General features: G+C 34.6%; 1 protein-coding gene across 1 annotated transcript in view; it reads left to right on the top strand.

Annotated features, from left to right (window-relative positions):
• The first annotated feature begins 7,838 nt into the window (after window positions 1-7,838).
• Window positions 7,839-27,870, top strand: part of mfsd6b (major facilitator superfamily domain containing 6b) — a 40,423-nt gene continuing 20,391 nt past the window's right edge. Inside the window, exons 1-4 of the mRNA XM_088930267.1 lie at window positions 7,839-7,931; window positions 8,071-8,240; window positions 9,710-11,206; window positions 13,398-13,495. Coding sequence (XP_088786393.1) covers window positions 9,711-11,206; window positions 13,398-13,495 — 1,594 coding nt within the window. The 5' untranslated portion in view covers window positions 7,839-7,931; window positions 8,071-8,240; window position 9,710. The remainder of the gene's footprint in view (window positions 7,932-8,070; window positions 8,241-9,709; window positions 11,207-13,397; window positions 13,496-27,870) is intronic.

Genomic DNA, 27,870 nt, shown 5'->3' with positions numbered 1-27,870 from the left:
AAAAATGTGTACTCTCTATTTATGGCTTGTATTGTGCATACTTTATATTAATTATTTTCTCCACATAGCATAAACTTTTAAATTTGGCAATTAATGTTAATTTGTTGTGAATAGGTTTAATGAACTGGAAACAAGTAGTGGTTTTAATGATATATCCATAATTTTCTATGGATACATAACTGTTCTGTAACAAAAAAATGTATTTGACTTGGTCAAAGGTTTCTGTGTACAAGTCAAGTACAGTATATTGTTCTGAACTGATGTTTTCATATATTACAGACAGTTAAGAAAACATTAATTTATATGTGATATTTCTATTTTATATATGATATTTCTAATTATGGATAGTAGGATGTGCAAAAGTAAAAAAGTGCTGCAAAACAGAAAGAATTTGATTGCGAGTTGGCATCATTCATCTAAATCTTTCTATTTATACTGTATTTTCAATAGCAGCATATCATCCCACTTGAGGATGGGTTTAAGATAACTATTCATTGGGTTAAAAGCAAAATGGAAACAAGTTAGACAGGACTCACAGCAGTGATTTCATATTCTCAGTTATACTTCCTGTACATGTCTGCAAGACAAACTTGCAGTCCTGACCAGTTGTTGTTATATCATCTGTCATTAATAATGATTAATCACATTGAGTGGATTAGGTTCTACTTCATTTCTGACACTGAACACAAATTGGATTCTGATGTTCATTATGAAGAGACATTTTTATTTGTTATATAAGATATTATATATATTCAATCTTTATCTTTTAAGTTTCCAGGTCTTGAAAATAACATATCTGGGGAGGGGTCAAATGAATTCATGAATGGATTAGGCAAATTATTTTAAGACCATATCTAGTATACTATATTTTTCTTTTATACTGTAACTACAGTATGAATAATCTTGATAAATTGTTCTTCCAGGAAAAATATGTTTCAGTGTTGTAGGAATTGAAATATGTAAAGCTGTAGCATTGGACTGCTAGTTAATTTAGCTCCTTAATGTATGTTTTGATGTTTCAAATTACTTAAAATAGAGTTTTCATTGTACTATTTTTGACCAAGTAATTAAATCTACACATAATACAGTGGAATGTAAATGGAGGTGTTAAGTTCTGTTACCAGTTTGTTGTAAAAGCAAATAATAGAGATTAATAGTTTCACCTCCCTAAAATGGATTACTGAAGCTTATGCAGCAGCTTTTTGATCTTTGGCGATAGAGTAATTATCAGGCTCAAACTTGAGTCCCAGTTCCTATATGACCAATTTCCGTTCTAATAGTGCATGACATAACATAGGAGAGAACACATGCACATAGGGGATTCCAAAATATAGGAAATCAGAATGTCATTAATACAATTAAATAACAAAACAGCAAGCTCTCTTGTTATTTTTATAAGATGACCTGAATATGGTTCTTAGTCTGGTTAGGAAATGGAACTACCTCGTACTGTAGCTTCTTTCTTACCTTCTCTTCTCCATTTTGTCTCCTTTTGTCTCTGTCCTCTCTTTTTTCACTTTTCCAGTCCTCTACCAATCCTTGTCCATCTTTAACTGATTTTGATTACCAAACAAAGCTGACATTCATTCTGGCTATCATGGTTGTGTATCCAGTATACCTAGGGTCCTCTAACACAGGAGTTTTCTAATTCTGATTCTGGAGGCTTTCATTCGTGATGGTTTTCATTCTATCTGAGTTCAATTATTTGATTGCATTATAAATTGAACTAACAAGTTGCTGGTTTGAAATGTTTGCAAGATTTTTTTCTACTATTTTATTTTACTTATGAATTGTGAGAGATAAAAGTCAACATTCAACATGTTTAAGAGGTAAAAATTGTCACATGTAAAAAAATGCCAAATTAATCCTTCATCATTAGTAGTATAATTGAGGGACTGGCTGGAACAAAAATCAGCTGTTGTATTGGCCTCTAGGATCAGGATTGAGAATCCCTGCAATAACAGGCATGTGGTTATACAACTATTACTTGTCACGGACGTCCAAAGGGACTAACCGTGGGGAGCAGGAGAGCGGAAAAAGACCCATATGCGTAGCGGCGAGACGGGAAAAAGGCCCGGGCTCACAGTGCAAAGAGTTCAGGACTGCCGTATAGAAACCTATGCCCTCAGGGAGCGGACGTGGGGCGCCCTGGTGCTAGGCGGGTCTCAGGACATCCGAACGTCAATGCTGAGCGAGGACAGAGTGCAAGACCCGGAAATATATAGCCCAAGGGAAGGAGAGGGACCGGAAGGACAGCAGACCGGAAACCAGGGACAGGACAGAGAAGGAGCGCCCTCTGGCTGCAGAGGGCGTGACATTACTATTACTATTAAAGACTTTATTACTGTAACTGATGTATTTGGATGACATTTTTATTCAGAGCAACTTACATTTGCACTCATTTATACAGCTGGATATTTTACTGGAGCAATTTAAGTACAAGTACCTTGTTCACGACTACAAAAGCAGTGTCTCACTTTAGATCTGGACCAAAAACTTTCCATTTGTGAATAAAGAACACTAACCACTGCTTCACATTTCTGTCCTTTGCTTGTCGTTCCTCAAATCATGTTACAGTTAGTTAACATTTATGCCCTAATAATGTAGATCATAGTTTTATTGGTAGGAATAATCAAATTTACTGGTATTTATTGCATTATCCATCCTTGGGCTTTTATTTATGCTCTTGTTGTCTCAGTTGAGAAACTTGAAGTTGAGTCTTAACATATAATGTTGACTTTGAATTCTGAGCCAGGCTAAGCCATTGTTAATGCTAAACAGCACCCATAAATAATTTCTTGGTTCATCTTGTCAGTTGAACTTTCTTTATAGCACACAGATTTTGACCAGTCTTATTCATTGTTATATTTTTATACCATTAGAATCCCTTAGTGAGATAATCTGATTTTTATCCTAAATCACTTAGGATAAAATTCACTAAATGTCTATTTTGTAAAATTTACATCAGCAATATAAGACATTATAAAAAAACTTGGCCCCACTGAACAACTAAATTACTGTTCTTTTCCAGGGCAACAAACAACATGTATGCAAATTTTAATCAAAATTCATGCAATACTAATATTCCAAGGTTCTTGTAAACAGAATGGATAAAAAAGGACATATGCCTCTCATAAACATGCCACAGTTGCAACAGATGCAATAAAATTCTGTAGCCTAGAAGTACATTACACAGGCTATGCTAAAGTCATTTCTTAAGAAATTAATACCAGGGGCTCTGAAGTAATGTGGGGTACATTCATTGGAATATGGAATTGATTCCTTAAGGCATTAATTTCAGTGTAATATGGTTCTATTGTTAATTTTCTTTTTGTGTGTGCCACAATTATTTTTACTCTTACACAGTCTTACCTAAAAGATACTGCTTAAAAGGGATTTGCATATACTGTACTAAGCTTTATTATTTAATGCAAGAATAATTCTTAAATTCTTTTTACTTTTGCTTTACAGGTGAGAAGATACATGTGAAAGTATGTGAAACTGAGCAGGATATTTAAAATTTGCTTATTAAAGTACTGGATGGTACTACTGGTGCAGCCCAAGCCCTGACAAGAACGGTACATGAGAATATTACTATTTCCAGCTTGGATACCAGGACAATTGACATTCCATTGGAGAGCCTGGGAGTGTGGGTGGATCTCATAGGTACAAACATATTTAAAAAATAAATGATTTTCTGCGAATATGCATATAATATAAAATGGAATATGGAATAATATTATACTACTATTTGAGCTACAGTATATGAATATAATTATATCGTTATTAATTTCTTTAGATACGCGATTCCATATTATATTCCCTATTAATCAAATTCTAAAGGTATGCCTTTGTTTACTCTGATAACGAGCATATTCGCAGAAAAGGTTAAAACATTATGAATTTTCACAAAGTATATAAACTTAATGTGGTCAGAAGGAGCACGTAAAAAACGTTTCCGATATAACCACATGTAACCACATTGGAATACTGGTGTGTATTTTTTCTTTAAAATACAAATACCAACCATATACGGTTTACATAATATGTTTAAGTTCCTAAATTAATATCGTTTATGGTGGTGTATCGTGGTGTTACTTTTTGTCAATGAAAAAATAAAGTATTTTCGTTTACAAACGACGGTTACAAAGAAAGCGGACCACGGTAATACTTTGAGCTTACAGCCTGTCCAAGGTCATTCATTATTAATACTATAAGTAATATCTTCGGTAAAGACTTTGATGCATAAAATATTTCTGCATAATTAAAATATTTATGATAAAAGTGGTAGGTTGTGTACTTTTGTCCAACTGAGCAATCTTGCTTTGATAAAATATACCGACTTTTTAATGTTTAATGATTAACATGTTGTAATACACAGTTTAGAATTATTAAAAGTCTAAAGAGTATACAACTTAAATTCTTAATTGGAAAAAGATTGTCTTTCAGCAGGGATTTGAAACTATCCGTTTTCTGGCGACAGCTCAAATGCTGTACATTAGAGGTCAGGCTTTATTAGCTCCACCTGGCAGTGATTCTGGACAATATAATAACTGCGGTATTATACAGTTGACGTGATATGACGCGCTGTGATGCGACACGGCCACCGCATTTTATTGCAGCGTACCCCGCTCGTTTCGAATGGCTGCATCTGTATGTATTGCTTAGTATCATGCCAGTACAAGTGCTTGGGGATATTAAAATGCTAGTATTTGCTTTAAGACATGACAGGAAGCTTGCATTAGATGAAATACTGCAGCATGGCATTTCAACACACTATATAATACCGCAGAAAAAAACAGTATTCAAAGACGAATGCTAGAAATGCAGATGTCATAAACCATAATTTTACACTCTATTGTACACTCTTTTACACTAATTGTACACTCCCAAAAATTATGCATAGCAATGATATTTACTTAAAAAACTTGCATCTACAGTAGTTGTAATTAAGATACTGGTAAGATAAACCAAAAGTTTACCTAGTACTTTATCTGGCAGAGCTTGTGACAGCAAATATAGATACGGAACACATTAACTTTCTATGTACATATCTGTCTTCTTAAAAGAATAACTCAAATTCAATAAGGCTGGAAAAGGTGTAACATTTTTGGTTTAATTGAAAAAAGGACACCCCACTACCATGATTGATGATTAGTTCAAGGCAAGCAGGGTCCTGAAAATTAATTTCAACATAATCAAAATATAATAAACTTTTGGGGTATTTCCTATGGTTCCCCAAAGGTTTGTTCTCTTTGGTTATCTCCTACAATCAGAGGTGCTGATGAAAAATCCAACACTGCTGCTGCATCCAGTTGTGATGGAAACCAGATCTCTGCTGTTCTGAGCCCTGAAGAAGTGGAGACTATTAAAAGATGGTTTAAGGAAGCCTGTGGAGAAGGTGATTATTATGCAGCTGGGGCTGGCTACAAGAGCCTTTGTGTTATACTTGGTTATGTGGATGTTTATGTTTTCTCTTAAGACACAACCTTCAAATGGGACTGTTGTTCTTCTCATGCCATCTTGTGGTCACTAGGTGGGGGAATGACTGTCCTTAAAGAGTGTCTTCAAAAGAGATTTGCTGGTAAATTGGATTAATTTCCTGATTGGTCTATAATATTCCTGTGGAAGGTGCCGGGAATGCTGATAGGTGGGCTAATAGAGGAGGTTTATTGCCTACAGTTCTCAGAATAATTTGGATTCAGTCTTAAAGTTACTATCAGGTCTTACGTTATAGCTACACATTGAAATACAAACCTTTGTACCATTTCCTGTGTAATGAAATGTATCTACAGGATGTGGTCCATATAATTGGAACTTTACTAGAAGACAGTTACAGCGCTATAGCAAAAATATTCACGAAAATTCTAAATTGCAGAAATCACAACATCGGGACCATCTAAACATGAAAATGAAAATAAACAAAGTTTTATATTAAAGACTTACCTAATACTTTGTTTAATGTCTCTTTGGATGTATACAATCCAGTATTCTCCTTGGAATTGTGTGGTATAGATTTCTCACATAGTTAATATCAAAGTTGACCCAGATATCGTGAATAATGGCAAAAAGTTCAGCAGATGAATTTTCAATAATTTTCAATAATATTTTGGTCCGGGGGCTGTGCAGGCCATACGATACACGGAATATTATTGTCTTGTTTAAACTAACATAACAATATTAGTAAATTGTTAAGTATACCTGAATCTACAATTCGTTCAGTTTGGAAAAAAATATTTTCTACAAGGAAGCGTAGAAAATCGTTGTCGAACAGGTAGTTGTCCAAAAAAGATCTCACCTCGTGATGGGGCCTGGTTTGTTCATCATGTTAAAAGTTACAGAAGTTGTGTTTTAAGAGATATAACCCATGATTTTAATGTAACCAGAGATTAAGGGGATTCTGTGCATCCTTGTACAGTCCAAAGATTTTTACATAAAAGGGATATAAAACGGAGAGTAGTTAGGAAGAAAATAGTTGTTTTAGAAGTCAACTAGAAAAAATATGAATGAATGAAATGGATGAATGAAACTGAACGCATGTGTCCCCCAAGGCAACAACGCGCTTCAGTAATGGTGTGGGGATTTATGACATACTACGGTGTGGGACCTTTGTGTATGGTTGACGGAGATATTACGGCTAGAAAATATATCCAGATACTGGATGAACATTTATTGCCTGTACTGGCTCGTCATTTTTCCAGTAAACCATTCCGATTTCAAGATGATAACGCATCTGTCCACAGAGTCTTCGTTGTAAATGGTTTTAAGTGTCCTGTGCAGCTTAGTAAAGTGTGTAGAGTCTGTTAACGAGTAACCACCCTAAACCTGTGTAGGTGTTCCGTCGGTCCCCTAATGTGTGTGTAAATCCTGTGGTTGGTGTTGTTGTAAAGGTGTTGTTGTCTCCACTTGTCCTTTATCCTGCACGAACCTGTAAGCGCTACAGTACTAATGATTTTTCTTTGATATCTGGAGTGCTTTACAACAGCTTGTTGATGTATTCCATCTTGAAACATACTCTGCTTAATTGTGACCACTTGATGTATTTTATTGACTTACAGTATCAAGGTGTATACTTTGCATTTGCAATTTAAGGAATTTATGAGATTCCTTAAACACTTTCCTATGTTGACATTTTCATGCCCAAAATGTGTGTGTGTTGTTACAATATGTTTCCTGTATTTATCATGCACAGTTACTTTTTGGATCAGTATATACACTATGTGAGTTTTTGCACAAGTTGTATGTATATCTACTGTATTGGAAATAAATATGCAATGAGATAAAAGTGGGAAGATAATTTAAAATTAATCATGTGCATTATTAGTTTTTTTTCTTAAAATTAAATGTTATCTAATACAGTATGATACTAAAATACTACAACATGAAAAGTAAAACAGCCTTCAATGCAAACAGGATATTTGTAAAACATAATTATTATGTGATAGTTGAACATTCTGCACCTTTATTGTGGAATTTGGGTGGTAACCATTGTAAGAGATTTGTGACGCAAAGCACAGCAAAGGAAAAACGTTAAGATCCAATCAAAATGCTATTTTGATTTGCGGTTGTAATAGGTCTTGGGCATTATGTACAAGGTCTGTGTTGTTTTAGCTGGATCACAAGCACAACTGCAGTTTTTTTCCCCTAAAGCTTTCGGCAAATGCGGAAATACGTTTTAACTAACATTTTACTATTTTATTATTTCCTGTTTGTTTCATGTTCATTACTTAACCTGCATTGCAAGGCAATTATACGAATAGCATTTGATCGTTTTGCTAAATCCTAGCAAAATATGTCGTACAAACCTATTTCCACTAGTGTGTGTAATGTGACAGCCCAGCCTGAAATGGAGGTTGTTTCCTCATAGAAACACTGAACTGGTGGCGTGGGTTTGGCCCGACCCTGCTGAGCAGCTATCGGTTACAATGCAGGTGAGAGCTGACGTCAAGCTACACCAGCTACAATGACACTGCACTGAAATGCAGGTTTCTGAAATATGTGAAGATGGTAGTGTTTTCTTTTGTCTATGAGCTTTAGAATTTAAAATTAGAAGTGTCTTTCTCTTCAAAGCGCGGCTGTAGTCAATGGAGCGACGTGAAACACGGTATGGAGACTCGCTGTAAAGATGATGCTTGAAAAGAATAAACGTTTTGGCAGATCAAATTAAATCGCCTACCACCTAGGGCGGCCGAGGAGGTATACCGCAGAAGAGCTTCTACAAAGCCCCAATAGAAACCTAGGTGAGACTTTTTAATATATATAAAACTGCTTTTTACTTTGTTTTTTAAATACAATAATAGATATAAACGCATGTTCCTTTTGACATTTTTAAGATCTCGATTGTTTAAGCCTCCGGGTATATCTGTACCTGTTTATATATTCGTTTCGCGATTTGTAAAATGTATTTTTTTATTTAGTGAGTGTATTACAAAGACTACGTAGAAAAGGGCGGCTGTTTTATATATAATGATTTCCTTTACGTTTGTACTTATTTGAATTCTACCGAGGGACCAATGTAATTCGCAGTGTTTAATATAAACAGTTAGCAAAAAGCAACCTGTTTCATACAAATACAATGTAAATAATATGCCTTGAGAACATTAAAACAGGAAACACCCAAGGATATGCGCTTCCGCAAACGTAAGACGGAATGTTCAGAAGAAACGGTCAGTGGAGGTTTTAACCATATATACGTTAATACATAGTAATCAGAATTTAGTTGGTGTGTATTAATTTTTCAACCTATAGTTATATTTATAATTTACCATTTGCGTAACACAGTAATATTGTCTGAATACTTTAATACATTGATCTGTTTTACTGGCTAAGAAAGTAACGAGTGCGCAGTATTGTAAAACAGTTCTTTTACAAGTTTTCAATACATCTTTGAATTCCATTGATACTGCTTTGAAAATATAGCTCGTATGAGCTATTATTTATTATTAGTTGGCCCTTTACTTGATGTTTGTGAAACTAATTAAAATCAACTGTACATTTTCTTCACGCATAAATCCCAGTATATTCTTCAGTTCATATAGAGGCACTCTTGATTAATTACACACTCGTTGGATCTGAAAGATCAATTTTTGTATTTATATAATGAGATCATCATTATGGCTACTGCAGTTGTCATGACAATAAATGGATGGATGGATAGTTTAACCAAACTGCACAGTTTTATTGCCAGGAAAATCTGTACTGTCTGTTTGTTCTGTGCTTCGAATTAAAACACTTTCAGTTTGATGTTTAAGGATTAAAGCAAAACAGAACACCAAATGGTTATTTTAATACTCATCATGTATTACTTGTTTTTAAATGTATTGCAACTAAATACAATTCTAAATGTATTACAATTGTATACAGTAAAATTGTAAGTATTGAGACATTATAGTGAAATGTGTCATTTTTGCAGAGTACTAAAGAACTGTTTCAAATCAAAAGATAAATATAAGGCAAAAGTATAGCATTTCTGCTTTTGTTTCTGGGTATCATTTTGCATACAGTGCATATTTAGCTGTGTTAGAAATGTAATTCGTTGTGTTCAATCCCCCATTTCAGGTAAGCAAATGTATTGGAGCAAATTAACTAAAAGTAAATTAGTCTAAAGTTAGTATTTGGTTGTACCACCCCAATACTCATACTTTTCACTATATACAGTATATTTAGGGTTGTAATGTGCTATTTATTAGATTTGTTTTTCTTTTCAAAGAATGGCAAGTGATGACAGAGTGGCAATTTTGACAGAGGATGAAGAAGAACAGAAGAGGAAATATGTTCTGGCTGAACCATTCAATACCTTGTCTTTTGATCAGGTGTCTGGATCTCCTGTAGTCTCACCACCTTCAGAACCACCTTCATCTGCTGAGGAGGATGAAATAGATTGTTTAGAGAAGAGCTGCATAAAAATTGATAATCATCTCCTTATTTCAAAAGTCTTTTACTTCTTTTTTTATGCAGCTTATGGATCTTTACATCCTTTGCTGCCAGTATATTACAAGCAGCTGGGAATGACACCAAGCCAGAGTGGTCTGCTCGTAGGGATCAGATATTTCATAGAATTCTGCAGTGCTCCCTTCTGGGGAGTGGTAGCTGACCGTTTCAAGAAAGGAAAAATTGTTCTCCTTTTCTCAGTTTTGTGTTGGATTCTGTTTAACTGCGGAATAGGTTTTGTGAAGCCTGCTTCAATGACTTGCACTCCAACTACAGTTCCAACCAATGCCACTGTTATGTCAACCTCTACCCTCCCTGTTACTTCAGCTTTAACAACTGCACCAAGACAGAATATAACCAAGAGCCGTCAGAAAAGGGACTTGTATGGTGAACATTTCCCCCCACCTTCTTTTCAGTTGGAACCAATTTTAATCTCCCGGCAAATCAGGAACATAAAAGCAAATATGTCCAGGGAAAACGAAACCTACCCACAGTCAAGTCCTGCCAGTTCTACTACCAGAACCACCACTCAAAGCACAATAAAAACCACAAATGGAAACAGAATTGATTATAACAAAGACCAAGTAGAGACTATTTTTCTCTTGATCCTTTTAGTAGTAATAATTGGTGAGTTCTTTAGTGCCCCTGCTGTTACCATTGTGGACACTGTTACCTTGCAGTATTTAGGCAAGCACAGAGACCGCTATGGACTACAAAGGATGTGGGGCTCTCTAGGCTGGGGACTGGCCATGCTTTCAGTTGGCATTGGGATCGACCACACACATATCAAGATGTTCATTGAAGGCACAGGTTGCATTCAGCCTGATTATAAAAACTACCAGATTGCTTTCATTGTATTTGGAGTCCTAATGACGATTGCACTGATAGTGACCACACAGTTCTACTTTGACAATAGCCATTATAAACAAGAGAAGGAAGAGGAAATTGAAATCCCACAGGTTGCCCGCAATGTTACTGCTGCAGGCAGCTCTGAAGACGCCAGTTCTACCACTGCTTCTACCAGCACAAACCGTGGCCAGTTCCATTACAGAGATTTGATTGTACTTATGTGCAGTGTGCGTTATGCCACAGTCCTCTTTGTTGCCTGGTTTATGGGTTTTGGCTATGGCTTTGTGTTCACATTTCTCTACTGGCACTTGGAGGACCTGAAGGGGACAACAACACTTTTTGGTATTTGTTCTGTGCTCAGCCATATATCTGAGCTGGCAGCCTACTTCACCAGCCACAAGCTCATTGAGTTAGTTGGACATGTCAGGTATGTTTTTTACATTAAATATTTGAGATAGCAGCTCTAGTATCACTTAGATATTTAGATATATATGTTAAGTGATAGTACTTTGTAATATCGCTTAATATCAAGTACATTTTGTAAATAACTATTTTCAAGTTCATAAGAAAGCTGAAGTTTGAATATTGCTGAAAACACTAAAAACAGTATAATTCAAAAACATTTAGTTGTAATTATTGCAGCACAGTTGTGGTGAAAATTATTTCCTTAAAGACAAACCCTTTGTTCAGTGCACTCTTATTTGAGCTGCAAGTCAGTCAAGCCTCTTTTAATGTTTGAAATATGATACACTATACATAGTGGCTTTAAAGACATTTTAACAAAATCTAAAATAAAATTATATGTTTGAATAACTATTTGTACACAATTACTAATAATTCTGTGTACTGTATGTAATTATGCATGAACAGAATCTTGTTATACAACTCTTTGCTTAGGAAGCCCTACAATTTACAAGATCTTATTGTCTCCTGCTCTCTGTATTGTACACCATGTGTGACCCAAACACCACATGTTATGCTGTATTCAGCTGGATCAAATGGATATGGGAATACTTTACAGTACGCCTGATGTGTATCTGTAGGCTATGCTTTTTTTATCAGGACCATTGTATATGAGTAGTTCAAGTAGGTAGCTGCTTCAGCATTTGTAGGCTGCAAAGGAACAAGTAAAGATTTATTCCATGATGAAAAGAGAAGAAAAGAAACAACTTTTCGCTGTGGAGCCTTTTTTAGGTATGAGAAAGAGAGGACAGTCAGCAGCTAATGAAGCAAGGGAGAGCAAAAGCCAGGAGTGGAGAGGAGGCGGGAGCAGGAGAGAAGCAGAATGAACAGGGGTGGTGTGAACAGAAGAGAAGTGGGAAGCCAAAACCTGCAGATGAATAGAGAGGATTAGAAGGAAACGAGTATGTCATTGAGAGGCAACAACAATGATAATGATAGATTTGAAAATAAAGAGTTCATCTTGTATACTGGCTTCCTTAAATCTCAGTGTTCATTAATTGAGGGGAAGGCAGAATGCATTTTTAAATGAGAGATTTAATAGATAAACTGGAGATTAATACATTTGTATTTTATCAGATTCACAGAGCACACTGAGAATTATTCACACACTTTCTGGATCATGATACTAGGATTTCAAGGTCTCAGAATAAAATATGAATTTGTAATCCTGTAATCCCTCGCCAAACTAATGATGAACTTACAGACTGTTCCAATTTTATTTCTCTTTGTTTTACAGACATTGCAAAAATGAATCTCCAGGTCAATATATTCTCCTTGACAAATTAACGTAACTTGCATGTAGAATATTATAATGTGATTCTGATTATGATCTGTGTTTTATAGATCTAATTCTTCCAAAATGTTTTGTATCTTGGCAGTGATACAGGATTAGAGAAAACCTACATGTTGCATATGTTATCTGTTAATGCGTCCATTTACCTATGACTTTTTTAAAACTTCTTTCAGTATATCCAATTGTGAAAAAGAGCTTTGGTGATGCATTTAGCTGAACATACTAGGAATACAGCTGAGGTCTACTTCTTGATACAGACCTGTTAAAAGCAAACTAATATCAGCTGCAACTAATATTTTTCATTATAGAGCAACTTATGACATGATGTCCTGCAAACTGAGGATTTGTTTGTTTATTTTGCTTTACAAGTGTTTTGTTTATAATCTCGAATTATGCATGGATACAGTCAATATTTGAATCTTCATATTGTAAAAATTGAATTTGTAAATGCTACACATCAGATCATGATTTGTATTCATTATTGCATAAAATCAGTAGTGGAAATGTCTAAAAGTCTCTTTTGGAAGAGCAACTAGCAGCAGTTGTGATTAGTGTCCAATTAGTTATTAGCAAGTTTTGAGCAATTTTTGAAGTCAATAAATAAGCTTTGTAACTTGTACTGACATTCTGCATATTTTACATATTACAGTAATGCAGTTGCTACTAACCCGGTGTTTGTCTTAAATACAAATAATATTTCACCACAAAACAGTGTTTGAGGCGCTCAACATAGCTTAATCAGTTTTCAGCTTAAATAAAAACTTTTACATTAAACACAGAATGATTAATTATGTGTGCAGTATAACTAAATTTGACATCACATGTCAGCATGCACTGTTTTTGAATCTCTTTTCCATTGCAGAGTATTGTATATTGGTTTGGCCTGCAACACTGCTCGTTATCTCTACATCTCCTATCTAGAAAATGCTTGGATTGTTCTACCCATGGAAGTGCTTCAAGGTAAGAGAAAACATGTAGCTCAGACTATAATGGAAAACATTACATTTATTTAATTTTTAAGTATCTTACTTTAGCACTCCACAGTGTGCTACATTGCACACGTGTGACTCAAATGTGCAGTAGTTCCCCAGCAATACCATCTAAATATATTAAACTCTTCCAGCTACATCTTTATTAGTAATAGCCAGAATATTTATTGAGGTTCTTCATTGTAGCCTAAACCTTAATGTGGAAGTGTTGCAACACCATTTCTTAATAAAATATTGTAAATTACTGTAAGATGTTGTACAATTAAAATGTTGAAAATTTGCTAGTATAGACTTTCTCATTGTGTGGGAAAATATAAGCTTTACCAATAAGAGGAGATCATTTGGGCCCATGTACCTCATTATCTCATTTATTTTTAGTTGCTAATCTTAAGGTTCTCATCTAGTCATTTGTTCAAAGAAGTGATGGTATCAGCCTCAACAACATGGCTAGGTAAACCGTTACTGACTCCCTCAATCTACTATGTAAATGAATTCTTGGATCATGTCCTTCGTGGTTCAATTGTTTAGTGATTAAAAAGGTATAGGTATTTTATCCTATTAGTATACTAATTCTTGAGCCCAAGAATTAATAAGCTCACTCTTCACTGTACTGACTAAAAGAGCAGCAAACATTTGTATTTTGATGACCAGAATAGAATACCATATTCTAAATGTGGTCTCACTACAAATGACAAGTTTTTGTTACCAGCAAGTGACAAGTCAGCACTTGTCTACATAGTCTTCTGCCTAGTGATTTCCCAGTCTTAGAATTCAATCTACTGTAGATCTTTTTGAATTCCCTTTGTACAGATCCAGCTATTCAAAATGAGAGAGGTATGTTTTTGTAAACCGTGGTGTATGTACTGCAACATACTGCATGTTTTTTTAGATAGGGTAATAGTATCCGGAAGTACCTTGTAAAACTGCCAGGTGGAGCTAGTAAAGGTTAACTTCTCATGTGCGGTGTTTGAGCTGTCTGTCGCCAGAAAACGCACGGTTTTGAATCCTGGTCAGTGCTGAGGGAGAATGATTTTCCAATTACAGAATTAAAGCTGTATACTGTTTAGACTTTTAATCATTTTAATTGTGTATTGCAGCATGTTAAACATTAAACTGATTTAAAAATTAGGTATATTTTATAAAAGGAAAATTGCTCAGTAGGACAAAAGTACTTCCACCTTCATAAATATTTTAATTTTGCATAAATATTTTATGCATCAAAGTCTTTAATTTGGGAACTTACAGTGGGTTGTAGTTTAATATAACTTGATAGTAATATTAATATGGAATTCTGTAACTAAGCTAAAATGTCACAAGTGGATGTTTTGGAAACATTTTGACATTTGTTTTTTTAAAAAACCTTTCATTGTCCTTACAGTGGTAATGGGGAATGGACTGAAATGTAGCGCGCTTTGATGTAGGCAGTTCAGAGCCTAATCAGAGAATTACGTTCGGTTTGTTTCTTACATAGCCGAATACACAAACATATTCCACTATTATACATTAATAGATTGTTGTTGGCTCTGGTGTGTGTGTGTGTGTGCGTGTGTATCTGGATGAATTATTATAAGTGAATGGTTTCGTATTTATGGATTTCTTCATGGAATTCTTTAAGTTAAACAAAGGAGGGAAGAAGGGTTATTTTTACAATTAACAGTAACTGGAGAACAGCTTATCAATGTGTTGATACCCATATCATGATAGTGAAGACAGACGTGTTACACCTTGACCCACACATTGTTGTTTACTATGTTGTGTGGCTCTGCGGGAATTATTCTGTAAACTGAAGAGTTATAGAGGAGAAACATTGTGTATCGCCTCTTTTTATATTTTGTAAGAACATTCCAATTTTAATGCAATACGGAATATATTATTAATATCAATAATGAATGACCATGGACGAGCTGTAAACGGAAATGTTAGTCTTTTCAGCTTGGAATTTAAGTTAAGTTCAGTTTATTGGCCATATACAATTTCTTGTATTAGGAATTTCTTTTCACATACCCCAACTTGCTCTCCATGAGACACACAGTGAGAGAAGCCTGGGGTCAGAGCGCAGGGTCAGCCATTTATACAGGACCCCTGGTACAGATGGAGTTAAGGGTCTTGCTCAGGGGCCCTACAGAGTAGGATTCCTCTGCTGGCTGTTGGATTTGAACCGGCAACCTTATTGCCACAGGCACAGATCCTTAGTCACAGAGCCTCCGCACCTTTACAGCGATCCTTTTGGCTATATTTTTACATAGCTGGATGTGTAAAAATAGATTGGATTAATAAATTGATTAAAAATTGATTAAAATATTTCACATATACTTTGAAACCATACAGTATCTTATTGTACATACAGTTTCTACAATATATCTGCCGTGTGCGCTACTGTTTCAGTATATCTGTGGATCTAAAGAATTTAGAATCTATCTGACTGTACTTTGGATCTTGTTTAACTGAGCTGAAATTTACCTCCCTTTCACAAGCGGCTCTGTTAGAGTTTGTGTTAACACACTGCATCCTTTTGAATGGATTTTTATTACCTTTATCATCTTTGTCTTTGTGGGGATGAGGGTTGAATGCCTGTCTCAGTTTATCATCTGATATTTCCCCAGTAAACCAAGACTTAAACTCGCTGTCTGCCTTGCGACATTTCTCAGACTGTTCCAAAGCACGGCGCAGAATAAAATACGCTAAACTCAAAACCATGATGGACACCACAATTACCCATAATACAAACTACAGTACCGTAATACCTGTAGTACAAAGACTGCTAAAACCAGCAGCACGTGTGAATCAAAGGAAAAATACTGTCTCCACAAATCAAAGATCCTGAACAAGCCCCCAGATATGCTACATTCCCGCTATAGTTATGGCAAGATGAAAGTGGGAAGCTGATTTTTTAAACATTTAAGAAAATCAAAAATAAGAAACAATTCCATGTTCTTGCCTAACATAGACATTGCATGAATTTAAAAGCTTAAACTTTAAACAGTAGAAAATAAATTATATTTGTCATTGTATTTCCATTTACACAGATACAGAACTTAACATGAATCCAAAACCTTTTAAACAGAAGCTGTTAACTCTACTTCACACCTGCATGTCACCCAGCAGCTCTTTTGTTCGTTTATATTATACTACGAATAAGTCCCTGGGGCATACCATCCAAGGTTTTGAAATGAAAAAAAATCAGACCTTTGTTTGGATGAGAAAAACTGGTACAGTATCTTTTGAGAAGTCGTGTACTGATTGCAAAGAATCTGATTTTGACAAACCTTAAAGAGCTAATTATGCTTGAAGAATTTAAAATCTAGTAGTTCAGGTGGGTAGCTGCGTTAGCATGCGTAGGCTGCAAAGGAACAAGTAATAGGTTTATTCCATGCTGAAAAAAAAAGAAAGAAAACAACGTTTCGTTTAAAATCTGTCTACCTCACTGTATTGCAGGTCTGCTTCTTTCACAGTTTTGTTATGCAAAATGTTTTTGCACTTGTTACACTCCGAGATCCTGATTGATTTGACTTTATATTTGCCCAGTTAAGCTGAAACAGAAAAAGAAGATGTTCTGTAGTTAATTTATTTGGAATTTGATTCGTTATATTATTTGGTTAGTTAGTATTATTGTAAATTATTATTATGTTATTTATTATACAACGACTGACATCGACACAGGTGCTGCTGCTTTGCATAGATTCTGAGTAATTTAAGATTAACTCTGCCAGAAGCAAACCCTTAAAATTTTTAACATCTCAGTACCCCGCTATGAGAACCATTCCCATCCCTCAAGCATGTTCTACTCTACATAACAAACATTACAGGGTTTTGTGACCAGGGAGTTTCACAAATTATCCCTAACCCGTTCATGTTGATCTAATTTAGCTTTGATCACGTTGTGATACTTTGAAATACCAAACAAATCAATATAGTGTTCATAATATTTGAGTTTTTAAGGAATAGTTTATTTGTTAAAGGAAAAGTTGTGCTGTGGGCAGGAACCAAACCCTGGCTTCCTAAATGCCAATGATGCACTGAAGGCATTGTGCCAACTGGCCACTTGACAGCTTAAGCTGTAGCTGTAAAGGAGAGGCAAAGTGTAATCACAAGTGAATGAGTCAAATTGATGCATATGTTTACAAAGAAAGTGGACTGCAGTAATACAGTTCTTAGAGCTATATAAATATATTTAGATCCTTAAATTAATATAGTTATTAATCTCTTTAGATATGCGATTTCATATTATATTCCCTGTTTAGCGGATTATAAAATGTTCACGTTTTTTAGCACGATAATGAACGCAAGTATTCATAGGAAAGGTTAAAACTTTATAACTTTTATTAAGTATATTAACTTAATATAAACAAAACGAGCACGTCAAAACTTTTCTCCATCATTTTCGCAAAGTTATTGAGTTCTGAAACATTGTGTCTCATAAATAGGTGTGTTAATAAGAATTATTATTGTTAAATTAATGCTGTTAATAATAATCAGACACATTATAGTTTTAGTGGTCTTTTTAATGCTGATTTGTTATTCTGGATTCTAATTATACTGTAATATGTACAAATTCATTTTAAGGCTTGGTGTAAAGGCTTGTGTTAAAATTGCCCCACTGAATAAATTGTTTTGAATTGAATTAAACCGGTTGCACTGGTTTTAACTCTGTTTGCTCATTTACATTTTATTTCACCAATGGTGCAACTGTAGGGTTCATGTGACCTCTTAATGCTGGTCATGGACGCAAGCGCCTACGTTCTAAGAAAAACTTGACTCAAAGGGAGCATCTCACTTCATTGTTTTACATCGCCAAAACCACAAAACCTTTGCAGAAAACATTTTATCAATCGAAAAAGGACAAAAAACTAGAGCTTCACAGAACCGTTTTCAGAACCGAAAGAAAAAACATTCATAGAATCTAACATGTCCCATGCTTGGCATAGTTGCAAGTTCCATGGTGTAAATCAATATCTACTTTTGATTCCTGCATCATATTTAATCATTTTTTACTAACAAAACCACATAAACATGTTATCTATCCAAAAAGGACAACCAGAGCTTTAAAAAAAAACATTGTTTTTTTAAAAAAAAAGAAGACAATCGATCACAAGGTCACTTTTTATCTGATGATACAATTCCAAACTTCCAAAATGCATCGATAAGGTAATCAATAAGCCAGCAAAACAAGACTGCAAAAGCAAAAACCAGCAAAAAATATGTATATCCCATGTTTTTACCTTATTCTGAAGCACGATATATATCCACAGAGCCTGGACTAACCCTCCTCCAGACCTGGAGGCTACTGATAGGTTATTGACTTTGTAATAGATATTTGAAGCAAGACCACCAGAAATAAGGCGATCTGATTGGTAAAAAACTCTGTCATTCATTGTATTTTCAGCCATTCAGAGCCCTTAGGGGGTGAGACTTCCTCTAGACGCCTCAGGCTGCATTCTGCCTGCCTTCTAGCTGCCAATCATTGACTCAGAAAGGGTTATCAATCAGTTTCTTATCAGTGCACCTTTTTTTAACACCAGAAGGCAACTCTGAGTTTTTTTTAAATGCCTAACAGCAGAAAAGGGCTCTCTAGCAGTGTCTAAAGGTTTTTATAGCAATTGCAATGGTTTTTATTGTTATTGCTTTCAATATTTTTATGATTTATTCATTATATGCAAGAAATTTCATTCCAGGTCCAGTCTTCACAAAACATTATGTAGATTTTTTTCAAATTGATCAATTTGTCCCATATTTTTATCCAAGCTAGTAGACACCTAGGACAATGTCTACAAAGCTTTTCCAGCTACCTGACAGGCCTAGAATTTAAAATTCTGACCTCTGAAGACCAAAACAAAATTTCTGCCTGCTGTTTTTTTGGGTTTTTTTTGTCTGCTGAGTGGACACATTAAGAAATACAAGACAATTGACTGTTCACATTCAAAGCCAAGGGGGTAGCTTCAATTTAAGACCTGAACCAGGCTTCAGGTCGAGATATAACAAAATGTTTAAGGGGAGGAAATTCCAGGCGGACATTGGCTAACATTCGCCACTAACAGGATTAACACTCTGCCGGTACAGAATGGAACTGGATGGAGACGGATATTATTTTTCTTGGCAGTTTATCTGAGAACAGCCTCACTTAGAACTCTGCATCTGCAGCACACACGTTCTCTCTCTACTTCCTGCTCTCCCCCTTTCCTCGTCATGTTCTCCCCCCATAACCAATCAGAAAGCACAGAGTCACAGTACGGTGAGCCTAGCAACCAATTGGACCAAAGAACTCCAAACAATTCAGAAACACTTCAAACCGCTCAACTGAACAAAACACTAACAGGACCTAAGCTTACATTAATATCACTTAACAATGAATACGTTGTCATATATAAAAAAACAAAAATAATTAATACACAATATTTACTATTTTATTTTTTAAGAAGTAGCCTTTCTTTGTCAGAAGTAAAATGTGCCCTAAGCAGGCCTTGAACCCGGATCACCAACGTACTTATATTACATTCTTCTTAACAAACCCGCTGCACCCCCAGGCCACTCAGAAACATGACTCAAACGAACAGCTTAAGAAGTTTAGAAAGTAAAGAATGTGTCAAATTTAAAATAAAACATGTTTACAAAGAAAATTGACTATGGATTCTAAAAAGTAGGCATTTTCTTACTGCGATAATGAGCGCAAGAATTAATATTAGTATTATGAAAAGGTTCAAACATAGCTTTTTATAAAGTATATAAACTTAATATAGTCAGAATGAGCACATCAAGACTTTTCCAAAATAAACACGATAAGTGAAAGACTTTGATGCATAAAATGTTTATGAAGAAAGTGGAATACTGTTTCTAGAAAATGTTTATTTAAACTATCACTACCAGCCTTGACGTTCAGAGACATTATGCTCTTCTTATTTTTATGCTCTGTGCCCAAACTTTCCCTTTAGTTGCAAATTTCCATATGAATATATAATATTAAGCAGATTGAAACATCCATAGTAAAGAGATGTTGGTCATTTTGGCCAGCCAATCACGTGCTGCAGTAGTCTGCGCGTGGAAATCTGCCGTATGGGTTTGTACCGCACATTTTGAATGGCTGCATCTGTAGTTTCTACAGTGAATGTTTATACTGCTATTTTGGTATAATTTGTAAACCTGACTTGATATACTTATATGATATACTGATAAGGATATGGTATATCCTAAAATATTATGCAGATCATACTGTGATAGAGTATTTTAGTACACTTATGTTAGAAAATGAATGGGTAAGTAAGGAAGCAATTGTTAGCCATGTTTAACATTTCAATTTCAGCTGCTGACATTTCTGATGGCTTTTGCAATCTATGTGAGGAAAATTAAAACCACACAATCACCAACAATTGACAGTTGAAAGTGGTGATCTGTACCTCTAACACTATAGTTTGAATATTTACTGACCCAGAATTATTTTGAGGTCCATGTTTCACATAGGTTAAGTTCATATACCTGATGTTGCTATACCTCCATCTCTTCCATTGTTACCATCTGCTTGGAATGCTGCATATTTACTTATATTGTATTCATAACCAAAGAGATAAATTTGCAGTTTGTGATATTCTAGCATTAAGTATGTGATCCTATGATATTCTCCTTTTAAAACTTTATAAGTAGCAATTATTTTGTTATGCCCATCCAATGTGGATTAGCCAATAGTGTGCTTTTACATCATGGAATGATAGTGTAGATTCACTCTTTCAACCTAACTACTTTGAGCCACTTGTCTTTTAACATGTCTTGGGCAACACATTCTTGCACTGAAGGTTCAGAGATGATTGAAGCAGGGGAATATCCCTCACTGACAGCACTGCATGCCACAAAGTAGCCATAGGGGTTATTCTGTCATGTGAACCAAGAAAACTCTTGCTAACAAATCCCACCTTACCCTTGGTGATACTTCAGTTAGTTAGGGATGCTTCAAGAATGTTCAGTTAGTTAACTGAACATCACCCCGAAGAGAATCTCTGTTACATTCAGATAGTGACATCACCCAGGTTTGAACCTGTGATCAAAGAGCTCAAGCTGTGCTCACACAAGCACCTTTACTGGTTGAGCCACTAGGAAGGTCTATATACTGTATTTTGTTTTTCTTTAGGATTCTTTTTGTGATTTTGCTCTGTTTATGAAGATTTTCTATAAATTCTTTCATCTTGCACTATAATTACCATATGTTTGAATTTCATTTTTGTATCGTTTTTGCTATTAAAACATTTACAGTGGCTGAGAAAATGTCGTCATCCTTGTGTTGAATTCGCATATTAACATTTCTAGTTGTTCAGCTTTACATGGCGTAGAGAATATTCCTGAAAATACCATAAATTTGGGGTCCTGTTTTGTTAGCAAAATTAAAATAGTTAAAATTATTCTAGAATGTTGCACAAGCTGTGAATAACAGACTTAGTTTAAGGACATTTTAAGATGGGTGTTTACAGATGTAGCCATTCCGAATGTACGGCATAACTCATTGCAACATTAAACTGCTGTGCTGCGCCATACCACAACGTAATTCAGTTGTGTGATTCACTGGTCAAAGATGATTGTGGTGCATAAGATGCTAGTGAAATGATTGCTTCAGTTATGATTTCTGTACTGTACTACTTAAAATTCACTTAATATGGAATATCAATATGGAATTATCTAACTAAATAGAAATTTTAGTAGCTGAAAATAAAAATAACCAATGTAAAATAATGTTTCTGAATGTTATTAATGTTATTAGTTTATGAATAAAAATACTGTTTATTGTACATACTTTATGTAGCTGGTATCTAAATAAATAAAAAAACAAGATACACAACAGTATTCCACCTTGATCATAAGCATTTTCTGCAGTATAATCTTAAACTCTGTCACTTGCTATAATTATTTTAAAAAGTTTTGGCATGCTAATTCTAACAATATAAATGTTATATACTTTACAATGTTTACATTTTTTTCCCTGAATACTTGCTGTCATTATTGTTGTATATGATAATGAAATGCTTTTAGAAAATGGAAAAAGTATCCCTGGCTATTAATTTAATCTGTTTCAACAACTGATGCTTAGGTTCGGTGGTACAGATCTTGGCTAGTACCTAGAACTTGCTGGCTTTGATTCCCAGCCAATGTGCTTCTAACAGATAGACTCGTTCTTTAATATAAAAATATGTATGTTATACATATATAAAATTACTAGAACTGTCAATATAACATATATTACAATATGTTAAATTAATATTAAAAGTTGAGATGTTTCACAAAGCAAATCCCTCAACTGAATTGATAAATAATAGCCTGCTTTGAGTGCAATGTGTTTTTTAGGTTTACTTAGACATTGAAATAATCTATATTTTGTCTCAATGTAATTAAAGTAGTAAGTAATTAGGAAATAGATAATTTTATTTTTGATTCTAGTGTCATACTGTTTTTAGTTTACATACTTGTAAATACATACTATATTTACACTATATATTAAGCATACTTTATATTCAGTATGCTGTATTTGATACACACTATATCATATTGCAGTTAATTTATTTTTACTCTACTCTTTGGTAATGTGTGGATATCAGTTCATGCAATTGATGTGTTTGGCACATCGTGAATTGTAGTCTTCTTTCACTTATTTGATTCACATGGCCAACATTTTAAAACTACAGTACATGCTGTAAACAAAATACTTCCTGTTTCTTTTTAAAAAGACCATACAGTCCCAGAATAAAAAAAGTTGGACCACCTTTAATTGCACAATCAATCCCATTATTTGAGGCATGCTTGCAAACTGAGTGAGAATTTTTGCCTGCGAACTAGAAGGTCATGGGTTGATTCCCATGTCTAGATTTTTGGTTTTGCAAAGCAATATCAAATTGTATTTGGTTAAGTCTAATTGTACATAAATTTAGGTACAATTATACTGTTAAGTACAGTTGTCCGTTAACAGTTACTCCTGGAATTCATGTATGAATTGGCTTCATCACTTCGTTCTACTCTTCACTGATAGCTGATGTATGGTGAATGTAGTGACACACTTTGGTTTCTATTGCATCAATCCAGGTGATGAAATCTCAAATGTATATGATTGTGTTATTTTTATAAATTATTTGCATATTAGTTTGTTAAATATTCACTTAATATTCACAGTGTCTTAAGCCCTTAGCTGCTGGCTGCGCACAAAAAAAGTTTCAAACTATTCATCACTATTTGTACTTGAGGCATGTCTGATATACAGTAGCTCCATGAAGTTGGGCCCCCTACAAACAGCACAGTGAAACCCACCGCATTCTTTAGTGCTCCATTTGTGCCGGTTTGTGCCTTTGAAAATAGCATTTGTCCTGCCTCTGTTTCCGAGATACAGAGCCTTATTTTTTCAGGGGTGTGACATAACTCAACAACAAAAAAATAAGATCAATGATATTATGAAACCAAAAACGTTTGCATGTGCCTTGAGTTGGCCTTTGCTTTCCCTACCTCCCATGAGAAGTGAAAAAGAGGTATCTTTTGTGTGATCAGTAAAATTAATTTGGTCTACAATATCATACTGTAACTTAGCAAACAACTGAATTTTCTTTAAAAAGGCAATTCAAAGAATGTTTAAAGGTTCAATTTGTCTTTTGAGCTATGTATTTAAACGGTTAAAATGAGTGACTTCCTGCATTAAAAGATCATTGGTGTACTATCTATTTTATGCAAAGCAAACACATAAACCCTGCAGCACTATGTGCCCTACTTGTATGACAAGGCAGAGTGTAGACTACAGAGTGGGGAAAAAAATAGAAAGGAAATTGTACAGGTAATCATAATTTGTGAATGCTCTTTATATTTAACATACTGTGATGTAAAAAGTAATAAAAATGTCAATATAGTATATCTATTAAATTTTATTATTGGAAAAAGATTATCCACATGAGGCTGGGCATTGGTCATGATTAGAACCAAAGCATTTTGTGTGACAGCCCAGAATTCTTCCAGTGAACAACCAATGCCTCACACTAAAGAGGTTACATTATGTGACTGTAAGTAATTCTTTGAGTCTTTATGTTTATAAAGCCGCTATGTATATTTTACATTCAAAACCTAAAATAAAATTGTTTTTTGTTTACTATTTATACACTAATATTAATTCTGTATACTGTTTAGTACGAAAAGGCTTAGGAAGGGACCTGAGTAAAAAAAATCCATATAAAATGAAACAGTAAGTTTACACAAGTCCCAGAAAAGTCTCCAATTGTAATCCTGCTAAATTTGCACATTAAAGATGTTAACTTTTCACTTGACTTTATAAGGTATTACCTTAAATTATACAAAGATCTAAGGGACATTGTCACAGTATTTCTTTACTGTGACTTATTAGAATAATATCATTTACTTCACCAGAAAACAAGATGAATTCACCAACAATCTTTATGACATACACTAATGTGGATGCTTTAAGAAGTGAGCTTCGAACAAAAATGAAACATTCTAAACAGAATCCATTTATATTAAGTGATTAACTTTAAATCGATTCTTAACTTCAAACATTACGTTTTAGTTTGTTCAATACTCATATTACACGACATTTGTCTTCCTTTGTCCTGTTGTGCTTTGATGTTGTGTAGTTGTTACAAACAGGAATACATGTTTGTTCATTTGATTCATACTTTGCGGTAGTGCATAGGGGAACTATTCTAGTGACACATTCACAGCAGCCCTGACTGAAGTAAGAAGAGGAAAGTACAGGAATGGAACAGGCTCAGTGGCTCTTGATTAAATATTCATTTGTGTTGACACAGGATCAGTCCCTGGGTTTTATGTGTACACACCCTTGCTTAGGCTATGTGAAAGGAAATGTGAGCAATGTAGGCTGTATATCAGAGGAAGTCATACTTTGAGTTATTTCATTTAAAAAAACTTTCTCATAACATCTATATTCAACAATGCTTAAGACATTTAGAACTTTGCTTCTTCAGAGATTTTACCATAATCAAAATTAACAAAGATAATCAGATACATAGCATTTGCTTTGTACTGTATGTGTATAATTCTTTATATTTTTTTCTGTTTGGTTTTAGATTTAACACTTCTATATTAACACACTGTAGAGAAACACTTATCATAAGCTATAGAGCTATAGCTATAGATACCTGAGCATCAAAGCTAGAGAAAGACTTTGGTGGAATACTTTTAATTAGTAAAATGTTCTATAGATTTAATAAGAATGAGTATTTTTTCTTTTTTATTGCTGTTGTACTCCTATTTTGTTTATTGTGGAAGACTACATATTCCATGTGTCTCTTAGACCCATGCTTAAAAAGTCTTATTTAAAGCAGATTATTTAAAGAATAACAGAAAAATGGATATTTGGGCACCACATGCAGTGATATGAAAAGGAAAGTACAACCTCTTAACATTTTTTACATTTTAAGTAGGCTGGGCAAACGATTTTTATTTTTTTTAAAAAGAAATAAAAAATGAGATATAATGATGTGTTCCTGCTTAACTTAGACATCGCACGACTTTAAAACCTATAAAAACGGGTTTCGAGAGTTAAAAACCACTTTTTATGCGCGAAAAATGGGTGATTTTTCTTCCTCGTGATCAGCTCAGAATCTTTGTGTACGCTGTAAGGTTTTTACTTCTTAATTAAATGTTTAAAATACACGAATTTCATAAAGACAACACACGTTTCGAAGAGAAAAAATCCCATTCTTTTCTCTTCCTGGTGTGTGAAACTGATCAGCAGGTCTTTTTTTCCCAATCAGAGGCTCTGAAAACAGCGTACCGCCCACTGCGCTCCGTCAGAGAGGGGCGCGGCACCGAGAGAGGGAGGAGGCGCGGAGCTCAGCAGTACAGAACGGACGTTCTACTGCCTGGAGCGCTTATGGCACCAATCGCGTCTGCACTTATAACTTAGTTTTTAAAATAATCAAGCAATATGAACCATCTCTTTTTACTTTTAAGTCCCTTAATTATCATTAAGCACAACTTTCTCACCACTTAGACTATTTTTTGATACCATCCTTAGACAAAGCAGAAACTTGTTGTTCTGTCTAATGACATTACAAGTGGAAAGATTACAGATTTTAATCGTCTTTAATTTTGTTACACATTTTAGAAACGTTTCATCCATACAAACACCACAAAACTATTCTCGATTGTATATCTGAATGGTATGTTACACTTAGTTCACTGTTTTAAATACATCTAATTAAGAAAGTTAGGTGTTAGCATAAACTATTAGCAATCAATAATATTAAATTTAGCACTGTAATAAGTTATTGCACTTTCCCCCGCATCTTGTAAAAATATATTTTCATTGTTCAAATATACATTAAATCCGACTATCATATAATAAGTTAAATACGAAACTAAAGAAAAAATAGGGTTAAATATAATTCAAAATATTTTGCTAACAATGTTAACTGTTTATGAATAATAAAATGTATTAACTAAGGAGTAGGATGGCACAGTTGTTAGTATGCTTTTTGTTTTGTTTCTTTTTCATAAATACAACAGTAGTGCCTGATGTCTCAGTGGCTTTCAAAATTAAATTATGCATGCAAACCTGTGAACTAGAAAGATAACTAAGATATCCATCCATTTATAATGGTGGCGAAGTGGTTAGCATTGCTATCTTGCAGCACTGGGGTCCTAGGTTCAATTCCTGCCATCCTGTGTGTGTGGGGTTTGCATGTTCTCTCTGGGTTACATGGGTTTTCTCCATATGTGTGATATGACTCCCTCTCGCACTCCAAAACATAAGGAAGCTTAAGGAAACAGCCTTTCCACCTCTCTTGCACATCAGTATCCATACCTAGTTATTTAAACAAATTGCCTCTAATTATAAACATCTTAATATGCTGGCTCTGTGGATCCGCATCAGCTATGTTTGCCCATTACTTCAATTCATGTGCATCCAACACACAGTTCAATGCTAGCAACTACACAAAATCTAAAATACAATCCTCATTTCAGTATCTATGTAAACATACAGTCTGTTAACTTCATCATCTTCATCAAAAGTATGCCTAACCCCATTAGGAAGTGTTCTTGTTATCAGTGTATTCCCCAGCTTTCCTAAAATTATCTTCTTCTTACCAACATCTCTAGTCTTTTATCCTGCAATAACTCAGCCAACACTTAAATCTCCAAAAGCTGCTTGTGTTAATTTCTTTAAATCACAAATATCATGTGTAAATACTGGCCATGTAATACTCTGCATTGTGGAATAATAGTTTATTTTAAAGGGAACTAGAGAAATCAAGAAAGGCTTTTTTTCTAGAATTAATAAATGCACATCCTGTTCACTGGGGAAATTAAATCCACACTGAGCAATCTTCAATATGTTCAGAATATGACAGCGAGAATCCT

Source organism: Atractosteus spatula, chromosome 13 (genome assembly GCF_055471065.1).
Source record: "Atractosteus spatula isolate fAtrSpa1 chromosome 13, fAtrSpa1.hap1, whole genome shotgun sequence".
NCBI classification, from domain to species: Eukaryota; Metazoa; Chordata; class Actinopteri; order Semionotiformes; family Lepisosteidae; genus Atractosteus; species Atractosteus spatula.
This window is presented reverse-complemented; position numbering and strand designations above follow the sequence as displayed.